This window comes from Corvus hawaiiensis, chromosome 3 (assembly GCF_020740725.1).
Source record: "Corvus hawaiiensis isolate bCorHaw1 chromosome 3, bCorHaw1.pri.cur, whole genome shotgun sequence".
Classification (NCBI taxonomy): domain Eukaryota; kingdom Metazoa; phylum Chordata; class Aves; order Passeriformes; family Corvidae; genus Corvus; species Corvus hawaiiensis.
In genome coordinates this window covers 80599357-80624199 of record NC_063215.1, presented here as the reverse complement: position 1 = coordinate 80624199, position 24843 = coordinate 80599357, and the positions used below count along the sequence as shown (strand labels likewise).

At 52.8% G+C, this 24843-nt stretch overlaps 3 protein-coding genes across 7 annotated transcripts in view; 1 reads left to right on the top strand and 2 right to left on the bottom strand.

The window, feature by feature from the left end:
- Positions 1-6705, top strand: part of TJAP1 (tight junction associated protein 1) — a 40445-nt gene extending 33740 nt beyond the window's left edge. For all 5 annotated transcript variants that reach the window (XM_048298283.1, XM_048298281.1, XM_048298285.1 and 2 more), the window contains 3 exons: positions 158-265; positions 959-1042; positions 2735-6705. In XM_048298283.1, the coding sequence (XP_048154240.1) occupies positions 158-265; positions 959-1042; positions 2735-4051 (1509 nt within the window). In that variant the 3' untranslated portion in view covers positions 4052-6705. The remainder of the gene's footprint in view (positions 1-157; positions 266-958; positions 1043-2734) is intronic.
- Positions 6706-8042: 1337 nt separating this feature from the next.
- Positions 8043-14223, bottom strand: LRRC73 (leucine rich repeat containing 73). Its single transcript, XM_048299483.1, has 6 exons — positions 13872-14223; positions 13241-13401; positions 12081-12203; positions 10767-10867; positions 10038-10221; positions 8043-8482 (listed from the first exon to the last, which is right to left on the bottom strand). The coding sequence occupies exons 1-6, from the start codon at positions 14141-14143 to the stop codon at positions 8412-8414; spliced, it is 912 nt and encodes a 303-aa protein (XP_048155440.1). The 5' UTR covers positions 14144-14223; the 3' UTR covers positions 8043-8411.
- A 5366-nt stretch (positions 14224-19589) lies between these two features.
- On the bottom strand, positions 19590-24824 carry YIPF3 (Yip1 domain family member 3). Its single transcript, XM_048298823.1, has 9 exons — positions 24714-24824; positions 24359-24565; positions 24170-24276; positions 23515-23560; positions 23128-23220; positions 22659-22790; positions 22027-22140; positions 21507-21630; positions 19590-20095 (listed from the first exon to the last, which is right to left on the bottom strand). Exons 1-9 carry the CDS (start codon positions 24792-24794, stop codon positions 19974-19976), a joined length of 1026 nt encoding a protein of 341 aa, XP_048154780.1. The 5' UTR covers positions 24795-24824; the 3' UTR covers positions 19590-19973.
- Between the last annotated feature and the right edge of the window lie 19 nt (positions 24825-24843).

Genomic DNA, 24843 nt, shown 5'->3' with positions numbered 1-24843 from the left:
TCACCTTCTTTTGAAGAGGGTTGTCTTCCTTGTCTGTCTGTCTGGAAGTTTTTTGTATCCCAGCTGAACATGTCATTGTGCTATGCTTGGGCTGAGGTGGGTGGTGAAGCCAAGTTCTGTGCTAGGGAGTTTTAAACCTGGTGTTCTTGCATCCCAGATTAAAAAGGCAGAAATGGACCGCAAGACGCTGGACTGGGAGATTGTAGAGCTCACTAATAAATTGCTTGATGCCAAAACCACCATCAATAAGCTGGAGGAACTCAATGTAAGTGTTGGTCTGCAAATGGCTGCGAAAGTGTGTGAGGTGTGGGCTTTTCCTTTTGTTCAAAGTCATTAGTGTAAAGCAGCACGTGAATGACTCCAGTGTGTATGGAAGTGTGGGAGCTGTACATAATAGGGCCAGACAAACAGAAGAGGGTCTGAGGGGTTGAACAGGGAGAACGGATCTTCAAGTTTGATGTATTTACTCTTTTGAACTTAGGGTTTGACCTGAGTCTGAGCTATATCTATGGAGGGGTCATTCATTCCAGAGCTGGGAGGGAGCTGATGCCTTTTCTACACCATTAATGTAGCAGTTCCTGGATCTGGTGCCTGACTGTATTAATTGCTCTCAACTCCCTCCAGTCTGTCTGCATCATCAGATATGACTGAACTGTGGGATGGGAGAGAAAATATGGTGGGATTTTTGGGGATGATTAAAATCCCCAAAGGGAGAGGGGATTGATACACTGACAGAGGACATGATGGCAACAAGGATTGGAGTTGAAAGGGACACCTTGGCTGAGTTGTAAGGAAATACACGAAGGTGTGGGGAGGGAGGAATGGCAGTGCCCTCATGAGCGATTCATCAGATGCCGCCTCTGGCTTCTGTTCAAGCAGCATCTGGTCTGGTGGTGCCTTTTTGGGTAAGAGTTTGGGCGAGTTTGACAGCGTTACACACTTGTGCCCTCTCTTGCAGGAACGCTATCGACAGGACTGTAACCTTGCAGTACAGCTGCTCAAGTGTAACAAGTCTCACTTCAGGAACCACAAGTTTGCTGATGTGAGTAGTAATCCTGCTGAGGTGGGGAAGAAGGGCTCATGGGCTTTGACTGCATTTTGCTTTCTCTGCAGGGCTGCTGGCCTCTCATCCTTCAGCCTCGGAGGTGGGGGGAGGCTCCTGTTCCCACTCCCACTGAGAGGGCAGCACAGAGCTTCTGCCAGCTCCTCTTTCATGACAGCTCCATTTCACAGTTCAGCCAGGAGCTGTTATAAAAAGCACAATAACCTTGAACTTGATAGCCTGCTGGGTGTGTGCTGGTAGCTGGCAGGAGGACAGACCTCTCTCTTACTCTCCTCCATCCTTTTCCCTTCCTCACCTGGCCACATGGAAGGGCCATACTGCCTCATAAGAAGTCAAGCAGCAGTAGTCTGACCAGATGTCACTTACTCCTCTGAGGAGAAATGTGTGAGGCGGTATTCAGGGTGTTTTCTAGGCCTTCTGAACGGGAGAGGCTGGTACCGACTTGCTCCCCCTCGTGGGGAGGAATGAAGATGGGGGCAGTTCGGCTCATCCTACTCTCATCTCCTTTCACATTAGTAGCTTCAGTTCTTTGGTTGAAAGTATCATCCAGGCCCTTACCCCAGCTCTCCTTCCCATACCTCTAGTCTCTTTCCCTTCTTTGTGTTCCTCTCAGCAAAACTACGTGCTTGTCTTTTTTAACTTAGCAGGTGACCACTATGTCACCCTCCCCCACGGTGTCTCAAATTAGCACTCTTGAGGTCAGTGTATCAGTTACTGCTAGGGTAACCTTGACCTCTCTCCCAGCTGTCCCCCCCTCTCTGGAGCTTTGAATTCTGCCCCCCAGAGCGCTGTGTTCCACATGGCTGCCACTGGAGGGGGGTTGGTGCTGACCAGCTGTGCAGACAGCCTGCCTCACAGCCAGCTGTTGTTATGCAATGCACCCTGCATGCCCAGATGTGGGTGCAGTTTCCTTCTGGCTGTGATGGGACAGTTGTTGCTATGCCACTGAGTGGCCTGGGGAGCTCTGCTCTCCGCTTCATGCTGCACTTGCCTGTGGGGTGACCAAGATGAGGGCAGCTTGGCAGAGTAATGGGGAGAGCATTAGTGCCCATTTGCAGGACAAGGGGTAGTGCTTACCTGCTGGTGAGACCCCAGTTCAAAAACTTTGGTAATAAGCCCAATGTTTGTCTCTCTGAAATTGAGAGAGTGAGGAAGCGGGGTGACGTGGTGGAGTTGGTAGGAACATGGGAAGGCATCGATCCTGGTCTGCGGGCAGGCTGCCAAGGCAGCATGGCTGCAATTACGCATTCAGGGAGCACTGTGGATCTCAGCAGTGGGGGCTGTAGAGTCACTTCAGTGCAACCACCAGCTGATTTTCCACAGATCAATTGACCCCTTCCTGGCATGTGCTGGATGGGCCTTATCTCTGTGCTCACAGGCATGTGGGACTGAGCCCACATGCTGTCTTTACCTGCTCACTTTGCCAAATGGGGCCTGTGAACCATGGCCTAGAACGAGCATGACTGCTGTGATAGCTAGAGAGCCTTGTTAGTTGCTCATGGGGCAGGTTTACTTTGAAAAAAGATACCCTTCCGAAGGGAAGGTAGGTGAATGTTAGGGTCAAGATAATGAGTACAAAATACACATGTAGGTTGGTTGGAAAAGGCAGATTATGTGGAACTAAATGGCTTGTGTGGCAGCCCCTTTTAATGTCCTTTTTCTTCTTCCTAGCTTCCCTATGAGCTGCAGGACATGGTGAATAAGCATTTGCACAGCACTCAGGAGTCTGCAGGCCCTGGCCAAGAAGCAGCCCACACCTTGGCTCCATCTGATGTTGTGCCCACGTCTGTCATCGCCAGAGTCTTGGAGAAACCAGAATCTCTGGTTCTGAATTCAGCCAAGTCTAGCAGTGGCAACTGTCCCATGGCTGAGGATGTCTTTGTGCATGTGGACATGAGCGGAGCTCTTCCTGATGCCTGCAACAGCACAGGGCAGACGGGGAAGGAGGGAGGAGATGTGGGGAAACAGCAGAATGGTGGCTGCAAGCTGCAGAGTAGTGTAGAAAGTGTGCCTGAGGAGGTGCCTGCCTTTGAGAAGCTAAGCCCATACCCTACTCCCTCGCCTCCCCATCCTATGTACCCAGGGCGCAAAGTGATTGAGTTCTCTGAGGACAAGGTAAGGATCCCAAAGAACAGCCCCCTGCCCAACTGTACATATGCTACGCGCCAGGCCATCTCTCTCAGCCTGGTACAGAGTGAAGATGAGAGCTGCGACAGGCACCGGACACTCCCCAGCAGCCCTGCTTCAGAAGGGCGCCGTTCAGCCTCCAGCTGTTCCTGTCAGCAGTCCCCCAAAGCAGCCAGAGCTCACGGCTCTTCCCAGAGCAGCCCATTCAGCAGCCCTCCCCAAATCCCGAGCGCCTTTGCCAGCTCTGCTAGCTCTGAGGAGGACCTGCTGGCTAACTGGCAGCGTATGTTTGTGGATAAGGCACCCCCCACCTCAGAGCGAGTGCTGATGAACCGCACTGCTTTCAGCCGTGACACAGCCCCTGAGCTCCAGAAAAGGTTCAGCCGCTCCATGCAGGAGCTGGGTAGGGCAGCCTCAGCTTACTCGGATGGTGAGGAGTCTGCTAAGAGCTGCAGCTGGACCGTGAGCCGGGACTCAAGCGTGGACACAGACAGCACCGAGTCCAGAGCCCGCAGGAGCCATTTCTCCTCAGACTATGGTACAGATTTCTCCCAGGATGAAGCCCAGAAGCTGTTGCATGAAAGCAGCGGAGGCACTGCTGAGCCTGAAAGCCCCTCACCAGAGAAGCACAAGGACTATGTAGATCTTGGCTTACCTGAGAGCCCAGCTGAGGAGAGAGAAATGCTGCTCCAAGGAAACAAGGAGAGCAGCCAAGGAGGTGCCCAAGAGGAAAGTGGAGAAGGCAGGGTCAAGCCTCCTTTCAGTCGGCCACACCGCAGCCCCAAGAGGATGGGGGTGCACCACTTACATCGCAAAGACAGTCTGACACAAGCCCAGGAACAGGGCAACCTTCTCAGCTGAGGCAGAGCGAGAAGCAGCCACACACTGCAGAGCACACTGTGGGATGCCTCCATCAGTCCACCTGAGGGAGAAGCCTCCTTTAGTACCGTACTACCTGGGGGAAATCTGCTCTGAGATTTTATATTTATTCTCTTCTTTTGCTACTTGGAAGAGGTGGGGTCTCCCTTCCCTGGCAACTCAGACCCACAGTACTAGCACACAGTGTGCAGAAGCACACCCACTGTCCCAACACACTTGCAGCTCTCTTCACAGCCTCACACTGGTGCCTGTACCAGAGCTAGTTCTTGGTACCCCTTGTCCTGGTGCCTGTGCCTCTTTTTGCTCTCATCCCCCTTCCCACTCAGGTACCTGAGGCCCTGGGTGCTCTCGTGCTGTTTCCCCACACCTGCTCTGCTCTCTTTTAACTTGTGCCAACAGGGCAGAGTGCCTGTGTGGTGGTGTCTGATTCCCTGGGAGCCCCAGGGGCTGTGAGTGGGGCACGAGGACTCTCCCAGCAGATGGCTGTGTGCCGTGGGGATTTGCTGGGATTGCTGGTGTCTCATTTTCCTGCTGGGTTTTGTTTTCCCCAGCTGCCCACTGGGTGGTTCCCCAGAATCTGCCTCAGCAGGTCGCTGTTGCATGTCTCCAGCATTGGGCTCAGCACCTGGTCCCCACTGAGGCAATGCACAGGTGCTTGTGCTGTGGGACACGGGTGCTGCCTGCTGGGTGCTGGGGTTTTTGTTTGTGTGTCTCCTCCCTCACACCTCTTCCCCCTGCTCTCTGTGCTGTTGTTTTGTTTGAACGGTGCTGATGCTTTGCTCTTGGGTGGGCTTCTTTCTTCTTTCCAAGCCTTTGGTTTTGGGGTGTATTGTTTTTCCTTTTCCCCACCCTGTGTAAACAGACACAGCCGTTGGCAGCCGGTCTGATGCCTGCACTGAGGGTGTGTAGAGGAGTCTCAGCTATGAGAGCTGCGCTTCCCTCTGATCCTGGCCTCCAGCCTGCAGAAACCCCTCCAGTCTCAAGAACAAGGTCTTGCCCTGGGCAAGCAAGGCGTGAAGGATGCTACCGGGCTTTTCTGGGCAGGGCTTGGTGCAGGGCCAGCAGGGATGTGAGGGCAGCATGCTGAGGAGCTGCTGCCTGCAGATGCACTACCTCATGGCTCGGCAGCAGCCCTTCACCAGGGTCTCCTTGCACGCCTCTCTCTCTGGGGGGCTCCAGGCTCTGGTGCCTCCCTGGGGCCTCCCTCTTTGCGTAGGGCTCTCTGTGTGTTTTTCCTAGCGTAGTGTGATATTGTGTGACTTTTGTTCTCAGTCTTGTGTGCTCAGTGTCTTGTTGGGGGGGAGGGAAAGGGAGAGGTCTGTAGATGTAGGTATTTTTTTGAGGGCTTATGAAGCCCAGGCCTCCTGTTTTAATTTTGTCCTGTGCCCATGTCTGTCTGGTGTTTTTTGGCTTCCACGGGGGTGCGGGGCAGAGAACAGCCCAGTTCCCTTCACCATACCCTCTTCAAACCCTGCCCTCAGCTTGCTGTCTGGTTTTTGAGTTGGGTTTGTGTTGTCCTCCCACTCTACACAATGCGGGCTCTTCATTGGGCTGGAGGAGAGCATCCTTCTCTCCAGGAGGGAGCATCTGTTCATATGCTTACATCAAGATTTGCAGCCAAAAGCTGCCTGGGGGCTCTGCTCCCCTCCCCAAACCCCTGTCTCTGCAAAGGGCTTGCAGCTTGTAGCTGGGGCCAGCCAGGGTTTCAGCTTGAGCCTGGAGGCTTCAGGGCCAGTGAAAGGGAGCTGGAGGCCTCTCTGGCAGCTGTGTAGGTTGTTTTATGTACCCTGGGCAGAGCTGCTGCCTACACACTCACCTTGTTTCCCACCTGGAACAGTCGTGGAGCTGGATGCCACCCTCTGGTGGGGAGGTGGGACTCAGTATTTCACTGCAGTATTTCGCTGTGCAGACAGGCTGCTGCTGAGAGTGGGAGCCTCCTCTGAGCCTGCAGTGTATTTATCTCCCCTGTCCCAGTTGTGGGGGATTGGGGGGTTCTTCTGTTTACTGCCATCAGCCACTCCACTGCTGCATTTCTTTTGTTCTTCTGCAGCATTGCTGAGGGTTTGCATCTGCAGCAGCTGCCAGATCCTGCCTCACGGATGTCATCTGGGGTTGGGTGCTCACTGAGTGAGCTGCTCTGGCTCTGAGGCTGCTGGTGGCCTGCAGTGAGGGTGACATTGCCCCTCAGGGCTCAGCCCCATCTCCCCTGAATGCCGGCATGCTAGTCAGTGGACAAAACTCTCTTTTGCTGAGGCAGCTGGTGCTGATGGTGCTGAACAGAGCCAGCCTCCTTCTGCTTTTGGTCAAGGTAGACTGAAAAGCAAAACAGTGAGGAAGTGGAGGGGTGGCAAAGAGATGCCCAGTGCCTCACCTGACACTCGTGCTTTGCAGCATTAGGCTGCTGGCAGAGGTCGAGGGGGAGTGGTTGCCTCAAGCAGCAGAGCCCTCTCTTTCCCTGTGGGCATTGTGTCCTCTGTACTCCTGCCCACCTCCAGCAGTATTGGCTGTGGGGCTTTGAGCTCATCCCACTTCCGGTGTCCCAACTCCAGACTGTTAATCTGTCACTAATGTGGTTTTTTCTGAGATTTTCGAACTGATGTATATTTTAAGACCAGAAATAAACTATTTTAAAAGTAGATGGCAATGGCTATATTGTACTTGATGCTAGATAAGACCTGGACTGGGCTGAGCCTGAGCATGTGAGGGTGCAGAGCTACTCATGGTACAGTGTCCAAAGTTTGTTGAACTGTGTGTGCCACCCATTGGCTCTTCCAGGGAGAGCGATCCTGTGACCTGTAAGCTGGTGCTATAAGCACCCCTGTGTTACTCGTAAGATTCTGCCTACCCCATTTCACATATTTTGCTGGCTGTCCTGGCTGATCTGTCTTGGTAGACCTCCACATGCTGATCTAGTGTAGGATAAGGTATAGCTAATCCTTTTGATAGTTGTTGGTTTCCTTGGAGTCCCAGCTCTTGGAGTCATCTGAGAGTATCACTTCCCCACTTCAGAACATACCCCCTTGCTGGGGTTCCTAGGGGGTTTATAATGCTAGAGTCAGTATTCCATGTGGGGAGGGAGGATAGGGGGTAACTGGACATACCCCAGACAGGAAGCCCTCCAAACATGAGCCACGGAGTTCCTGCAGGATGCTGATACAGACATTTGGAAGTGTTTCCTTTTCATGCTGAAGGGTGCTGCAGAGGTCAGAGGGCTGTGATGAATTTTCCTCCATCTCTTAAGTTACACTGCCTGTGCCTTTCTGACCTGGCTGCATGCACAGCCTAACACTGGAAAGACTGTCTTGTTTCTTTGTCCCTGTAATTAATGATTTTGTTCCTTGTTCCCTTGAGTAGCAGCTGCTGCCACAATTTAATCTTCTAGCCTAATTTGAGCCTTGAAACACGATCTTCCTTGTCAGCAAGGGACGCTTGGCCAAGCAGCGCAACCCACGTTCACCAGGGCGTACACGGCTGGTGCCAAGCTCCCTGCAGAGCCCGATTAATCCAACCCGCTTCCTCCTGGCCCGAGAGAGGGCCTGGGGGACAGAAAATTGGGCTGTCCCCAGGGCCGGGCCCGTGTTGTGGAGCCTCGGGAAGCGCAGGAGGAGCCGTGAGGCGGCAGGCGAGGGGCTGGCGCCCCCTGCCGGCGCTCCGGGCCCGCGGCTGCTGCTCGTCCCTGGCCTGGAGGAGCCTACCAGCCCCTGCCCGCGCCTGACACCTGCCCGGCCCTGCCGGTACCTGTGGGCACCTACCAGACCCTGCCCGTCCCTGCCCGGCCCTGCCGGTACCTGTGGGCACCTACCAGACCCTGCCCGTCCCTGCCCGGCCCTGCCGGTACCTGTGGGCACCTACCAGACCCTGCCCGTCCCTGCCCGGCCCTGCCCGTATCTGTCGGTCCCTGCCCGTACCTGCCGCTACCTGCCGGCGCCCACCCTCCCGGGGTCACACAGTGGCGGAGGCGGACGCTCCCGAGTGGTGCCACCACATCTGTGACCTTTATAAAAGTCTCATCGCGACAGCAGTACAAGCGATAGAAAGGACATCTCTTATACACATCTGAATAAATACAGCCGGGCGTGGGGGTGGCAGGGCGGCGTAAGCTACACATGCGGCGACGGGGACAATCACAAGCGGCCGACGAGGCGTGTGTGATGACACAGAGACGTGTGTAGAGATTCGCTCGGGCCAGGCTCCTGCGCTCAGAGAGCCGAGGGAGGCATCAACAGGAGGTGAAATGTGTGAGAAGAGGGCTGGGGAGCCCACCGGAGGCTGGGGCTGGCGGGTGCACGCTGCCCCGGCGGGCACGGTGCTCTTCTCGGCAGAAGCAGGCAGGGTAGCCCAGCTACATTTCTGTTTCTGCTAAGAGGCTGTCACCGAGGCCTGACGTCATCAGGACCATCTGGGAGCTGGAATCTGTGTCGAGAGAGGGAGAAAACCATGAGACATTCGGGCTGCCAGAGAGTGCAGGGCTGTACTCCAGAAGCAGGTGTGAGGATGAGGAATTAAAACACCGCAGGGTGGGAAGAGAACTGCTGAGAGAAGTGTGAGATTAAATACGAACTAGGCCTACTCTGACCACACAGCAGAACGGAATCAATTTTTGGGGAGGGGGAGAAAGCAGAGGCCAGAGGAACATCAGGTCTGAGTGCCCCCAACATGCAGGTGATCCTGGCTGTGCTGGCCCAGCCATGCCCTTACCCAGCCCTGCACAGACGTCTACATCTGCACTCATCGAGTGTTTTTTCAGCTAGAGAGACAGTGTCCAGGTGGGGCAGGCTTCAGGCTGCAAGCCAACCAACACCACGTAGAGTGGTGGTGTTGCCTTCCCAAGACAGGGAATGCCGTGGGCAATCAGCCATTTTACAGCAGCAGAGGCCTGGAAATACTGACTTTCTGCACTGCATGAATGGAGGGTTTGTGCAGCCCTCCCCTGCCTGCCTCGGGGAGGTGAGGGCAGCTTGCTGGCTCGGCCATGGCTCAGAGCACCAGCCAGGAACACTGCGACTCTCCCCACAGCAAGTGAATCAACTGCAAGGAGGATGGGCCTGCATAGCAAGTAAGAAACTTAGCAGGCTACCAGTTTCCCATCCAGAAACATTTTTAAACAGAAAAAAAGACTTTTTTTCCTGGATGGGAGGGAGGAGATCTCTAGTGGCAGTCCTACACATTCAAAACTATTGCAGGGGATCTCTATTTCAGGAATCAGTTTCTGGAAACTAGATCCAAAACTTGGCCAAACTGTCACTAAATTATTTTTATGGGTTTAATGGATGAGGATCCAGATGTTTTGAGGCTCAGAGGATTGGTTGTGCTTGTCTGCTGGTAGTCTGATAGGAGAATTGTGAGGGGTGAAGGACAAATGAAGGTTAAAAAAGCAAATCCTCAAACAGCTGAATCACAAGGTAGGCATGACAAAATACAGTATCATCTATGCAAACTACACAGAAGAGGCTACTGCTATCTCCATAATATGTCTTTTTTCCATCACAAGCAACAGACAGCCTGTGGCACCTGGCTAACCCTTCACATGTTTGGGATGTAGAGATAGGAATAGCTGATGCTGTGTGGATTGCAGGGAGGTTCTGGAAACAGTGAGGAATGACACAAGTTTTGGCTAGATTATCTGGCAAGGGCTCCTGAGATCTTTAATATTCCTGCCCTTGAGTTTTAATACTTTGAGATTTTGTTCCTGCAGCATCAGGAAAAATGCCTCAGAGGTACCGTTTCCACTCTTTGCAGCAGCCGCATTGTCCTTGGAGGCTGCCTTTCCAAGAGCGGCTCAGCCCAACGCTATTTAACATGAAGGTCACGCCGGGAGGTATATGTATGCCATGGAGGTTGTATGTATTCCCGTTCATGGGGAGAAGGGACAGACCCATTCACCGACCCCACTGCAAGAGGCCAGTGGCACTGGAGACACCCCAGACACCCCAGTTCCTGTCCCCAGCCCAACTCCCAGAGCTCTTACTGTTCTGGCAGATCCAGGGGTTCTTCTCCCTGGCTGTGACTTCATGGGCCTCCGTCTCCTCCTCTTCCTCACCCTCTGAGAGAAGATCAGAGATCTGCTGCTGCAGCTCGGGACTGATGTTGTTCTCCGCCAGGATAAGTGTCCGTAGGGCTGTGGGGTAATTCTCTACCATGTCCAGCAAGGTCTGGGGGAAGAGCGAGATAAAAAGGCTGACAAGCAGCACAAAGGCTGAGTAGAAAGAGTGTCAGTGCTTTGTCTCCCTGCGAACTCCAGCCCTCCTCTCCTTACTTCTTCCTTCCCTTGGCCTTGACCTCCCTTCATCAGGCTTTGTGAGAGACTGAGGAGTTCCCATCTTTCTGCAGGAAGAGCTGAGATAGGATTTCCTGACTCTATCTAAAGTAGAAGGGACTGCTCTACACCCTGTTGCTCTCACATATCCAGGCTCATTCCCTCTTACCACTGGAAGCTGGAGATCTGAGAGGAGAGTCTGTGCAATTGAACCTTGGCCTGTGTCCACAGAGATTTAGTTCTGATTCCCAGCCAAAAATCCAACCCCTTATTTTTTTCCAAGAAAACAGCCAGGGAAAAGCAAGAACCCCCCTGGTTGCAGGGAGGGAAGGGTGTGCATGTGGTTGAAGGCAGGTGTGGGTCCTGGGGCCTCTGTAGACCTCCCAGACCTGCACCCTTGAGAGGTCAGTGATGCTGTAGAGTAACTGTGGGCTCCCATACCTGAGCTGACTGGTTGGTAAGTCCTGTTCCCTCCAAGTCCAGCACTTCAAGGGTTCGACTGGAGGCCACAGCAACTGCGAGCATTCCGGCTACCTGGTCACCTGTGGGAGGAGCAACCAGGGCTGTCAGCAGTGCCTGCCTTCCCTCATGTAATGCCACATGTCCTCATGCGCCTGGGGCTGTCATGGGAACATCCTCTGAGTATTTCTGCCATCAGACAACCTTCCAAATCTGTTACCTCATGGTGGAAAAAAACACTGTTAACTGAGAAGAGAGACAAGGAAAGGTGCACCATTTTGTGGTTATGGGAGCAGTCACTGATTCTCAGGGGGAACACAAAGGAACACAGTGAAATTTGTTCTATTCCCCAAGGGACCATATCTTCCCAAATCTCCTTCCTACTCAAGGAGGCAAGGGCCTTTAACAGTCCCTGTAAGACATCCCAGACAGAATAGGAGCTGAATACTTCAGTTTAGGAAAAGGCAGGAGTCAGAGAGAGGACTCTGCACCAGGTGACAGACTGCCTCCCTGGAAAGGGGATAGACTTTGAGGGGGTTGCAGCAGGATGAGGAGCATTAAAGATTGATGCTGGTGAAGAGACAAGACTCCAGCATGTTCTGACATTCTCTGTCGAGTGCTAAGATGCCATACAACTGTGACACCTCTCTTGGAACAAAACCCAGACTGCTGTCAAGTAACAGCCTGGGGCTTTTCCTGTCCAAGAGGAGGTACCTGGTCAGACAGAGGGCCTGGGGGAGGCTCTGCTTGCAGGGAGGTTGAGGAGGGGAGTGTCATCCTGATGCTCAAAGAGGCATGGCCCAATCTTCTCACCACCTTGCAGCAGAGCGGGAGAGAGTTTGTTTCTATGGCAACGAGTGCCAGGCTCTCCTCCTCCTCCTCCCTGCTCCTCCAGGAAGATGAAGGGGGGAGTGCGGGGACATACTGCATCTGCCAAGCCAGCTTCGGCGCCCAGGGCTTCAGGAACGAGGGAGACATGGAGGGTCAAATGTGACAACAAAGGCGGTGGAGTGGGCAAGGCACAGCCTCCTTCCTGCACCTCCCTGCAGGGCATGTGGCCACCTCACACAGGCAGAGCAGTAAGGGTGGCTTCCCATACAGCTGTAGGTGCCTGGCAGGGTGAACTTGCTGCTGGGGATCAGAGGACACCTATGCAAGGAACTGCCCCATCCTACTGTTGATGCTCTACTGCCTTTCCAGAGCTTGGTCCCTGGCCACCCACTGGTGCAAACTGCCCAAACACTGAGAGACAGGAGTGCAGCATCCCCTGCTCCTCCTCCCTGGCCCCCAGCTTACCTAGCGGGTTGTAGTCCAGGTTCAGCACACGGAGCTGTGAGCTGTGAGCCACTGCAATGGCTAGGCGTCCCCAGCCTTTGCTTGTGATGCCTGGGTTGGCACTCAGTGTTAGCTCTTTGAGGCCTGGAGAAGAGAGAGAAGCCAAACCAGAGCCTTAGGGTACCCAAAGCAGTCACGGGAGAACTAGTTCAGCTCACCAGAACAGCTTTGGGTTGTGTCCCCTGTACTCTGTTGGGCTTAAAGGCTTGGTTTGCTCTGACAACTGTCATCACATATTTCAGTGACCAGTGAAATATTTCACTGCCTTCAGCTGTGGCCCTTCATTTATCCGTGCTGCAACTGCCCCATTTATCTGCTCTCCCAACCTGTGTCCTGCTTACCCTAAATAGCAAACACAGTGGAAACTAAGGGGTGTGTGAGACAACTGACTGGGCGAAGAAGGTGGCATGAGGTGACAGTCTGGAGAGAGGGTAACGGGGACAGTAGGCTCTGAAGCCTGCACCTGAGAGGGGTGGCCAGCAGAGATAACAGCATCAGTGGCATTGTGTGCACACAGAGGAGAAGGTGATGGGAAAAAGTGGAAGGCACTTCGAGAATCAGAAGAAAGAAGTGATATTCGCTCAGCACATGCCAGCTCTCAGCTTGACTGGGTCACTGGCCTCACACCACCAAAGATCATTCCCTGCAAAGACCCGAGTCTTGCCACTAAGGCTATGCAACTACACACTCATGGAGTGTACCTGCAAGTAGGGACAACTCCCAGGCACTGATAATAAAGCCAAGTGCTGAGGTAGGGGCACACAATATAATTATCTATGGTCATTATCCACATACAAATGCAAAATAATAAATTCAAAGTCCAAGCTGTCCTCTCCTCCAGTTTCAAATGCTGCTGACATGAACCAGAAGCAACCTGTTAGTCCCTGAGCTCCAAACTGCCAGTGGGACAGATCAGTAGCAGAAAGCACAAACCTACCCTAGGGAACCACTCCTCTATTACTTGGCTTTTCTGCTTTTCTTAAGTTGGGGGAAAGAAATTCCTCAGCCCTGGCAAACCATAGAGCCTGCCTCCTCCAGGGCTGAAGATTTACTGCTGCATGCATCTGATCTACGTGAAAGCTCCACCAGTCATTGAGCAGCCCACAGCCCCTGGTGCTTACCAGACTTGGCCCCATCAGGCGGCAGGAGCCCACAGATAAGGTTGATGCCTTCATCACCCAGCATGCAGTCTCCTAGATCCAGAGCCACCAGCGAGGGGTGGATGGAGAGAGCAGGGTTGAGGAGGGCCAAGCCTGCATCTGTCAGGGGACTCCCATGGAGGCTGTGCAGGTAAAAGGGAAAATTACTACGGAGCCTTCTTCCTTGGGGCTAACTAACCTGACGGGGAGGAAGAAGCAGACAAAATTAGGTGGATGACAAATACTAACCCCAAGTGGGCAAAAAGCTCTGTGAAGCCTCTGTCGCGAGGGTCGGCTGGCCGCTACGGTGGCCCTCCTCTCCCGGCCGGGACGAGGGGTGCAGGGGATGCCAGCGGTGAAGGGGCAGCCCCACCACTGGGGGCTGGAGGGCCGGGACTGAGAGGTAGGGCCGTGCCCAGCTGGCGGGAGCAGAGGTGGCTCCCTCCCAGCCAGGTGACGGGCAGGGGCTTATCCTCCGCAGCGCCAAGGGCATTTTCCCTCCGACAAGACTCGAATTCAGGGGCTGGCCCCGAGCTGCAAGTCCCCCGAAAGAGCCGTCCCCCCCGGGAGGGGGCCTTGGCCCCCCCGGCAGCCCCCGCCCCGCTGTACTCACAAGAGGGACTGGACGGAGCGGTTCGTCTTCAGGGCCTCGGCCAGCTGCTTGACGCGGTTAATGTTGGAGACGATGCCCAGGTTGAGGTTGAGCTGGGCGAGGGAGCGGGACTCGGCCACCCCGCGGCAGACGTGCCCGAAGTCCCGCTCGGAGAGCTGGCAGCCCCGCAGCGACAGCAGCCGCACCGAGTTCTCCCGCAGGCTCTCGCAGATGTCCCGGATCTCCGCCCCCGACAGCGTCTCCCCGGAGATCTGGATGGACCCCGGCAGCATCTTCCCCCGGCTCGGAGCGCCGTCGATCCCGGGGCCGCGCCGCCCGGGCGCCGGGGGAAGCCGCGCTGCGCGCTGCGGGCCGGGGCGGGCGCCGCCGCCGCTGCTGCCGCCGCCGCTGCCGGGCAGTCCCGGCCCGGCCCACCGCGGCCCCGGGGGCGGCACCGCGCTGCTTCACCGGCGGCCGCCGGGCCGCCCCGCTCCGGCCGGCGGGGCGGCGGGACCCAGGGCAGCCATCGGCGGGGGCTGATCCGCACCGGGGCGCGGGATCGCGCCGCCCCGCAGAGCCGGGAGGGGGCCGGGCAGCCCCGCGGGTCCCCGCCCCGCTCCGCCCGCACCTGCCGGGCCGCCCCGCCTTCCCCCGGCCATCGCTCCGGGCCCTCTTCCCCGCCCGGCCAGCACCTCCCCGCGGAACGGAGTAGGTGTGGAAGGGGGTCCGGCATCCTTCATCCCACCCCGGCATCCCGCCCGGCATCTTGGGCCCCGATGCCACTCAAAGCCCGCGAGGGACGTCGGCAGCGCCCGCTGGCACCTGGCCGCTACCCTGAGGAGATGCCGGGGCTGGGTTCCCGACACTGGGGGTGCAGGAGGGTGGGAGAAGCAGCTGGGAAGGGCTCTCCGTGCCAGCCCCGCTCCCACCTGGGAAAGAAGCCAAAGCCATTGGGCCCTGGCGCACTCTGGGTGCTTGGTCCGAGGAACTGTGGTGTTCCATGGCTTCTGTGGCGTTTAATGCTTAAACCTGCTAAACCTGAAACCTCGACCCATGACTTAATGGCGAGGTCAGTCTGAGCTGCTCTTCATGGCCCAGAGCTTGCAAGAGCCGGTGCTTGGAGGCAGCTGCTTGGAGGTGAAAGTTGGATGGTTCGGGAAGGGCCACAGATTTCCTTATCACTGAGCACACAGCCTGTGCCCTCGTATGCAGGGCACACCCCACCTCCTAATTCACAGGTATAGATCAGAGGGATTTGTTCCCTCTCTTCCCGTTGAGTAATCCTGTACTTGGAGAGAAATAGGAAGCAGGGCCCCAGCGTTTTCAACTTCACTGAGCTGAAAAAGGAAGGCAGTGATGTGGAAATTAGGTTAAACCGCCTAAGTAGGCAGCTTTCTGCACGTAACTAATCTGGCTGCTGCATATAGCAGTGCTCAAGTGAATTCCAGCCCAGTGGGTAACACTGGGACAAACCCAGGCTCCTCTGCTTGGTTTGCAGGCCAAGTCCCAGGAGAAGGGATGGAAAGTGAAGAGAAAAATAGGGTGTGGAGGGGGATATGGAGCACTTCTCCTCCATTGAAATGGAGGAGCAGATCACCTGAGCTGAGGATGCATGTTAGGTCCTGAATGAGATAAGGGGATCAGCAGCTTTAAGACTTTGGCTGCAGCATCTAACTCCCAATGTGGGCATCACCATGCCCTTTGAGTAATCCATTGCTGCTCTCTAGAGTATCTACACCCCCCTCTTTCTTTCCCTGTTGCACAGAGATGCATGACCTTGATACTGTTCTACAAGATACACCAAGAACAGACCACTGGTCTGGCAACTCATCTGTGCAGGGATATGAGCAGCAGCTGCAAGCATCCAGCTGTGGTACAGCTGTGGTACAGCTGTGGTACTGCGGCTTTCAGAAAAGGAGCAGCTTATCTCTAAGGTCACATTAAAAGACCCAGGTGAGAAGGGGATCCTATGTATTGTAGGATGGTGAGGGACAAAAGGCTGGATTTCAGAGTTGTGGGCAGGGGGTGACCAAGAAAATTCCAGCTACTCCTACTGCATGCAGGTCAACTAGAAAGCTACACTGAGACTCACCTCTCAATTACCTCCATGCACTAGTCAACCCACACTTTTTAAACAGACTACTATTAGAGAGGTGCTTGGAGGAGAGCCCCTGGGACATGTCCCACTTCCATTGACAGCAGCAGTCCCGAAACATTGATGAAGATGCCCTAGTGCCTCCTTGCTGCCTGTTGTCAGGAGCAAGAGCACATTGAAGAGACAATTGTCCCACCTACTTTATGCTCAATTCATTGAAAAAAGTGGCACAGGAACTAGTGGTCCAAAGCTTTGGCTCACGAAATCTAATGCAGGGCTATGCAGAAGGGACTTTGGCAATACTATTTTGTGTAGAACTAGGTATTTCTTCCTTGTCATGTGCAGTTACCCAGCAGGTATGAGGAAGGTCATTTATTGTTTACCTACTGGGGCAGAAAGAGTGATGCCATTAAGAGTTCACAAATAAACAGAGAAAAGCAGTGGACGAATAGCAGCTAGAGTGAGAGTAGACGCAGGAAGGAAAACAAATGGGAGAAGAAACAGCCTACCTGTAACCCAAAATCACACCTAAGGTGACCATTAGTGCAACAAGGATGGACTGTAAGAAGAATTGGACTCCCGGGTACTGCACAGGAGAGGAGGAGGTCATAGATGTTTTAATACACATTTTTAGCTTTAATATACAGCTTCCTCTTTCTAATCTGACAGCTTTTTATGTTTATTCCATATTTATTAAAGAGGGGCTATTTTTATTTATTAACACAGAGCTACCCTTACGCAAAAGGGGGAAGTGATGAGGGGGTTATTTCAGATTTGTTGCAAGGGAGAAGAAGGAAAATTATTTGTTATTTGCTGCAAGAGCTGTGGCAGGAAACAAAGGCAGAGATAGTGTAGTACGATAGGGTTTGTAAGGCTTGTTCTGGTAACTAGAGGACATGAGTAAGCATTGAGATGCCCTCCCACAAGGACTTTATTAAGCCTGTGTGCTCAGCATGCTCCCTGGAATTGCAGCATGCATGCATTTCCCTGAAAAAACGTGTCCTTCTCTGTCAGTGAAAGGCAATGCTGAAGCTCTCAGCCGAGGACTGAATTTCTGGCAGTACAGAACAGTTCAGCTTCCAGCTGCTGCTGCACAGAGAATTAATCAGGGCTGAAGAACTGGAGCAGAGCAAGCCCCACAGGTTCCAAGAGGGTGGTTGGTTGTCACCCCGATCATGTCCTCAGCTGACAGCACACAAGCTGCTCAGGGAGCTTTGCTTACTGTTCATGAGGAGTTTGCTTACTTCTCTCCTCTGTGCTCTGAGTGAAAACACAGGGCACAGCTTCACCCCTCTGGTTCAGCTGAGTGGCTCAGTGCAGGAGAGAGCACAGCTGTTCTCCAACTGTGTCTGTAGATCAGCACCGATACAAGTTTGGTGCAGAATGATTTTTTCTTCTCAGATGAACTTACTCCAGTGACAATTGTCTTTCTCTTTTCCTCCCCCTGCCTGTACTTCCAGAGTTTGCACCAAGAGAAACAGATCCATTCTAGGCCGCCAGGGCAAGAACTTGGAATTAGAAACAAACCTCCCATGGAGATATAAAGAGGGTAATACCAGAAGCAGCATTACAAACTAACACTTCAATTTTGTCAAGTTTTGAAGTAACAGAAATTCTAGGAGCTTAAAGTGGTTCATTTGGTCCAAAAAACCCCATGGAGACTACAAGCCCAAATAATTACCAATTCTCCCAAGTAGCTTGCTCCGAGTTCTGTTCTTCAGCCAAAATGTTTCCCAGAAAAGGGGGTCAGGAGGAGAGAAGAGAGTGAGGGAACCTGTCTGTTACGCATGTGATTGTTAGCAGACAAGCTCTTGAAAGGGGAACAAATTATGAATGTGGGAATAAGCAAATATTAAGTGGAAAGTAGGTCTGTGACTGAAAATGTTCAAGTCCTGTCTAGTGACATTTTTTTCAACTGAAGCAGATGACCAGCCTGATTACAGTAGCTGGCACTATCTTCCTCTCTTTCATTGCACCTTGGCACTAGTCTGAATGCCACTACAGCTGCATCCTCTCCCATTAATATAAACAAGGGACCAAAGAGTGCAGTTCTGACACACTGTCTGCCTTGTGCACTTGTGGGTACACCAAGAAAGGGCAACATCCTGGTGTTTTTCTGCCCAAGTTTAAAGATGAGCTTCTCTGAGGGGTGGCTCCTCTCTCCCAGACATCCAGAACTACAGGGAGAGAAAAGATGAAAGCCAGTTACCAGCTAACAGCTTCCACTCACAGACCAGTAAAAGTTAGAGTAGTGAGGGAAGGCTGGACTACTCAGTTGTGAGTTACTGCAGTGCAGGTAAGCCTAGGCTGCTCTGCTTACCCATCCTTACTGGAGCTTTCCTGCATCAATACACTGGAGATTAATATGCCAACTCTATTTCCATTGCACACTCCCCTATTTCTCCCTTCGTTAAATGGAAACACTGCCCAGAGGTGACAGTCCCATGGCTGGGAGACATGAAGGCCAGCAGCACAAGGGTGGGCTGAACTGGCCTCTTAACAGAAATATCCACTGAAGACCATGCACAAACATGCTGCCCCTGCATGTCCCACAGAGCAACATGGGCAGAAGGGCAGTAAGAACAAGAGGCACTGTGAAAGCATGGGTGTTGGGGAAGATGAAACAGGAAAGCCTTATAAATATGATTGCCTGACAAAAGATTTTGGGAATATGAAAACTACAGGCAACATCGAAATGAAAGCCACTTTTGAAATACCAAATCTTAGTTACTGAACAACTGGAAAACAATGGTATGGCCGACTGAAGGTAATCCCCTCTTGATGGAACAATACCCTCTGCTTGCAGGCAGGTCCAAGGGTCAGAGCAGACCCTACTAGCTCAGCAGAAGGGGTCCAAAGAGTAGTTTTTAGAAGTTAAGATGTAACACTCTATGGTAATATAAGAACTCTTATAGGCTGTAGGTAAATGCTATAGGATTTGTATCTTGTATTAGATTGGTTAGTGACAATTAGAATATTCAGTACAGAAGATGATTTATTGTATTGTAACCAGGACTTCAGTATTCCACTCTCACTCTCTCTCTTACTCTTACACACTCTTACTCTCTCTTCACACACACTTCTTCACTCTCATTCCTCTCGCTCTCTCTCTCTCTTACCCGCTTACTCTCTTGCTCTCTTGGGCCTGCTCAGAGCTGCCAGCTGCAGCTCTAAGCAGTGCCCCTGTACCCACGCCCTTTGCAATAAACCGCATGTTCCAAGATCTGACTATAGAGATCTCTCGTCACCGTCCCCGTCGCCGTCCGAACCACCCCAAAGCTCCTACACATGGGGACAGATACATTTCTGATATACACAGCAGAAGGGATGGTGAGGTGAGATAGCAGCTTCGACCAAGTGAAGAGAGAGGGATCAATATGGAACATGACAAGAAAGAGCATGTGGTTAAACACACTGTGCTGAAAACTGAAAATTGCCAGAGAAAGTGAAGTTCCCGCACCTTTTGAACTACTGTGCCTTTGAAAACGGTACCCCAAACAGGCCATGTATCACAGAATATTTGAAGAAGGACAGCAGAAAATTGCAAAGAATCCCCCTTTGAGTCTAGGGCAGGACAGATGAAGGTGCAGAGACCCAAGCACCACGCTCCCATTAGACAAACAGGCTCAAGCATAAGACATCACTCAGCACCAACATCAATTTAATCCTTCCCTCTTCAGGACAGGAACAGGGCAGATACTCCTGGAGTTACATCAGCAAGCGGAAAGAGAGCTAAGGGACAAACTGCGCTGGGAAATCCCAGCTAAACATGCAGGCAACAGAACCACTCTACTCAAGACAGCCCAGACCTGGATGGGGGAAGAGTGTAGCTCTTCTGAGTCACTGAGGTGCGACTCACCTCAGCTGAGTCCACTCAGCTGCCCAAAACCATAACGCAGAGGACAGGTCCAGGAAAACAAAACCAAGTTGTCTTCTTGCTGTTCTGTCCTGTTCCTAAGAGGCAGCAGGTTACTGTGGCCCTATGCAGCCCCCGAAGTAGTGAAGGAAGCAAGTCCAAGTCTGTAAAACTACAGGGTCAATGCAATGGCTTTGGCTGTTGTGTTCACTACAGCATTGGAAACAACTGGAATGTCTCGGGCAACTCTCTGAAAGGGTGGCATGTTAGGTCCTTCCAATGTGTCCAGGATACCTGCAGGAACAAAAAAAAGGGGAGAGAGGCAAGAGTTAGTTCAGATGATAGCAGACGGCACATTTCTTCTTGCCTTTTTCTCTGTCCGGGTAGGGGTTGATGGTGCCAGGGCCCAGAACGGGCGAAGCACTTGCAGGCAATGGGAGGAGACATCTAGCCCCAAAGACTGAACAGGAGTAAACACTTCCATCCAGAGACACAGGGTACACACCAGACCTTGTGCTCAGGGCAGGAAGAGCTTGTGCATGTTCCCAAGAGGAACACAGATCTTTTTGCTTTGAGGGTGTCAGATCCAGTCCCCTGCCACTCGACCTGAATGCAGGTACTGCCAGAGACGTTGCTCTGCTGAGGGAAATTGATAAAATCCTGTTCCTACTTCATCCCAGCACAGATCTTGCTCTTAGACCAAGATTCTCTGTTTGCTTTCATCCTGAGATACACTTGCAGACCCATATCAGGAGCTGCAGCTGGGCTGCAATGTGGAATTTTTGTCACTGCAGTGCAAACAGACCATGCTTGGCAGGAAATACACAGACCAATGCAAATATCCTCAAGTCTCTGTCAACTACCCTCTTAAGATTGATAATCAGTTTTGGAGTGCTTTGAAGGAAATTGCTTGGAGTATATCTTATTCTATTTCTCTGCCAAGAAGCTGCAGATCAGAACCTATGCCATTAGAACAGATTCAGGAAAGAACAAGATTTGTACCTAAAAGGACTTGTAATGCTATTTATAACCCCTAATTATGCAGATTTATCAGAAATATCACGATGGGTCTGGCTGCCTAAACTCATACAGAGACTTGCAGAATTGCATATTTAGGGATCTGGAAACTCTCTAGAGATGGGGTGAGAGAAGAATTTTGGTTTTGTATTTTTTAAGGAGGTTGAGACTTTGTTAGGAGAAAACAAGAAGAGATGTGAAGGAGGACCTGACCATGCATGGCCTGGTTAACAAACAGTACTAGCTGGGGAAGATACAGCTTCTGCTATCTGTGCTGTACAACACAAGATTAAAAAAGGTGTTGAACAAAGAAGGAAAAACACTCATGACACATTTCCTGATCAGAGAAAAGCCACCTGACTTCAACAATATTCAGGAAGGGGCTGGACATCTGCATGCAAGAACAGTCAGTGCTGTTACACTTCACTTGGGAAATAATAAGGGTCCTGCCTCACAAACTGGGTCTTAAGTGCTAAAACTCAGTGCATAGTAACTACCCCAATGTTTACCTGCTGCCCTACTTGAACAGCTTCTTCTAGAAAAGCTAGTGGCGGTCATTTTAGAGTTGGAAATTGGCACAGATGCCCTCAGGACCGATTCAAACTGTCCATTCTTTCTCTCAGAGAGAGAAAAGAGAACTTCTCTTCCCCCAGATCTAACACGATGTCTTCAAATCTCCCTTGCTTACCTTCTACCACCTTGTGATAAGCAAAGTGCAGATAGAGGAGGAAAAGCATATGCAGAGCAGCAAGAGTCCCACACAGGATGAGCCGCTGGGTATGTCCCACGGTACGTGACACCAACACAGCAACCTAGGAGAGAGGAGGTGATCAGAGAAGGCCTGAGCCTCTGGCACTGCAGTCAGGAATACAGAGAAGAACAGGTCAGGCAGTGAGAATCTGCAGAAACGCTGCACTGAGTCTTTTTCGCAGTTTTCACCGACAAATTTAGAGCAATTCAAAACTGTTCTGTGTAGGTGAACCTTGCCCAGTCCTTGCAGGATGCTCAGGTAAATAAACCTCCTGCAGCTGTTAGAACGGGTGAGGATATTAATCCAAATAGCAACTCCATACACCAGTGCCCAAATTATGCAGGAGCATGGGGCTGTTCTCCACAGCAGCTTGACCAGGCCAAGGAACAGAAAGCAAACACTTCCCTCCCTTTTTTTGTCCCAGGAAGAGGAGGACCCCAGGCTGCCTGTCCCTTACCATTCGTAGTGTAGACAGTCCACCAACAACCAACCAGAAGATATAGAAGAGGGAGTGGAAGTGGATATTATAGGTGACAAAGAGGGTGATGCAGTGTCCGAAAAGACCGTAGCCCTGACAAAACAAAAATGTCCATGTTACAAGGACCAGTCCCACACAAAGGGCCATTGATCAAGAGCATGAACAGCCTATTCCTGCAACACTTCACCATGGCAAAGCCTCACAAACCACTCATTCACTGCCAAACAGTCAACCAGAACGACAACTTTAACAGCAGCTCACACACAGATAATGTCTGAAGGATTCACAGGCACGTAAGAGATTGAGACAACCTGGGAAACAGAGGAAAGATCCTCCAATCCCAGAGAAATTGCTGTCTCCTGGCTTTTTACCACCACGCTCTCAAATCAGGAAGTGCAAAGTAGGAGACCTGCACAAAGGAACTGCCTCTTTGTACTATCACTGTGCCTGGGATGGGGCAGGTCAGCAGAACATCCTGGAATTCCAGGTTGTCCCAGTGCAGTTACCTGGGACCAGCAACTTACAAAGACTTTTCCTGTTCTTTGGGAAAAGCTTGTTCTGGAACACCATGCAGCCAATGTGCATCACAGGGCAGCTCCATCAGTACCTACCAACAGTGACAGCATCTGCACCATCGTGATTTGGGCATTGCACAGATATGCCAGGAAATACATGAAAGATGAGACGCCCAGCCAGTAACCGAAGCAGGTGCCAATGGCTGTGCCCATCAGTGTGCCTTCCCTCTGTGGAGACAGTGTCATGATGAAGAGAACTCAAAGAACTGACCTGCCAGCACCCAAATTAATCCCTGAGAGTCCAGATCCTTTGCAGGCATTATCAAATAGCTGGCTAGCAGCATTCAGGGGGCCACAGGACCTACACCCCAACTTCTCCCAGCAGCAGAGTGTCAAGACTTTCTGGTGCATCCTTCCTCCCACCCCCAAACCAAAACGTTTTTCCTCAAATCAATCTGCTTTTTAGCAAGACACTTATTCAGTTATAGAAGAGCTTTCCTCTCATTTTCTAGTGTCCCTACAGCAACCCAGTCAAACCACCACTTATCACTGAGACTCGACGTACAATGATGGTATCTGAGGTCTTCATTCCATGCAAAAGAATGGCCACCAGTGTGAAAACCAGCATGAGGGGTCCGTACAGCTCGCCTGCAATCTTCTACAGGAGGAGACAGGTGAGGGAAAGTTTGGTTAGAGCCCCTGAACACCAGGGTCCCCACCACAAGTGATGTGAGAAGTACACTGGATGGTGTTTATCACCCAGGTTATCACCTGAGATTAGGTGAGAGCACACTGAGGTTTGGAACAACCATGGAAAGGAGTCATCAACATTTTCAGGGAGATGAACACCTAACAAACTCAGTCCTTAATAACACGGATTATTACAGTTTTACAAGGTGTCTGGGGGACAGTCACTTGGCCATGGAGTCTGATTCAGCAAAAGGGAACTCACCTGTGGGAAATTAATCATCTTCACAGGAATCATGGACTCCAGCAGTCTGCATCACAGGAAAGCAGGGAACGACAACAGGAGCAGGAAGGACAACAGAATGGTTAACAAAATGCTTCATAAGTAAAAGATCCCAACACCCATTACCAGTGTTTGCTGTTGTGTTGACAGGACTTGGGGGACAGAGATTCTTTCTAAAGGGTGAGTCAAGGTCACTAAAGAAGAAAAACCTTACTGTCAGTGGGCTAACTTTGCTCGGGAGGGGCAGATTCAATGAAAATGCTTAGGGATCCACTCAGGGAGGAGAGATCATTGACGGAACAGCAGGAAGGAAAGATAACTTTCCTCATAAAGGCTCACAAAACTTTGCCTTGTTGGACACAACTGTGTTGCAAACCCAACAGAAGTCACATAAGGTAGCCGAGTACGAAAAGAGCCCCTTCTCCTGCCCTGAGCAGCAATGCTGGGTGACAGGGCCGCCAGCCCAACCATGGGACCTCACTAAGGTGAGCGGGACAACACACAATGTGTTTCCTCATCCGTGAGTCTTCCCGCAGGGCTGACAGCCCACTCCTGCTCGTTCTCTGGGAGCTGACAGCCAGCCTCCTGCAGGCACGGAGCCACCGGCTCCCCGTGCCCCGCGCCGGGGGCTGCCCACCTGGCTCGCACTTGGACGGGCTCCACATCGAAGTAGGGCCGGAGGATGTCGATGTTGGCGTAGAGGCTGAAGGCCCTGGAGGCTTGTCTCTTCCCCACCTGCCACATCTGCGGAGAGAAGGGAGCGGGCAGCGGCCGGCCGGGCAGGCAGGCACCCCGGGGCCGGGGCCGGCCGGGGGACAGCGCTCACCTGGTCAGCGACCTGCCGGCCCAGCTGCCCCCGCAGCCCTTTCATGCCCAGGAACTCCCCGTCCTCCTCCTCGCCGGCGCCCGCCTCGCCCTCCGCCTCCTCCTCCTCCTCCTCCTTCATACGCTGGTGCATCTCCCCCATGTCCTCGAAGCTGGAGCCTGACGTGTCGTCCATGTTCTCCATGTCGATGACGGCGGAGCCGCCACCCTGCGCCAGGGCAGACTCGGCGTCAACACCCGCTCGGCTCGGCTCGGCCCGGCCCGGCTCGGCTCGGCTCGGCTCGGCCCGGCCCGGCTCGGCTCGGCTCGGCTCGGCCCGGCCCCGCCGCCCCGCTGCCGCCCGCGGCCCGGCCCACCTGCATGTTGTCCTCGAAGCCGCCCCATTCGGCGCCGGGGGCGCCGCTCCTGCCGCCACCCGCCGCCCCCGGCGCGGCCATGGTACCCGTCCCGGCCCCGCCGCGCTGGCCCGGATGGGCGGGAGCCGGA

Excerpts from the sequence above, each read along its gene's own strand:
- LRRC73 (XM_048299483.1), bottom strand. The coding sequence starts at position 14,143 with ATGCTGCCGGGGTCCATCCAGATCTCCGGGGAGACGCTGTCGGGGGCG. Across the intron at positions 12,204-13,240 it reads GCCTGATGGGGCCAAGTCTG|GCCTCAAAGAGCTAACACTG; the intron begins GTAAGCACCAGG and ends TCTCTTCTCCAG. Across the intron at positions 8,483-10,037 it reads CCCCTGGATCTGCCAGAACA|ATTCCAGCTCCCAGATGGTC; the intron begins GTAAGAGCTCTG and ends CTCTCGACACAG.
- YIPF3 (XM_048298823.1), bottom strand. The coding sequence starts at position 24,794 with ATGGCCGCGCCGGGGGCGGCGGGTGGCGGCAGGAGCGGCGCCCCCGGC. Across the intron at positions 24,277-24,358 it reads GCCGGCAGGTCGCTGACCAG|ATGTGGCAGGTGGGGAAGAG; the intron begins GTGAGCGCTGTC and ends TTCTCTCCGCAG. Across the intron at positions 21,631-22,026 it reads GACTGTCTACACTACGAATG|GTTGCTGTGTTGGTGTCACG; the intron begins GTAAGGGACAGG and ends CCTCTCTCCTAG.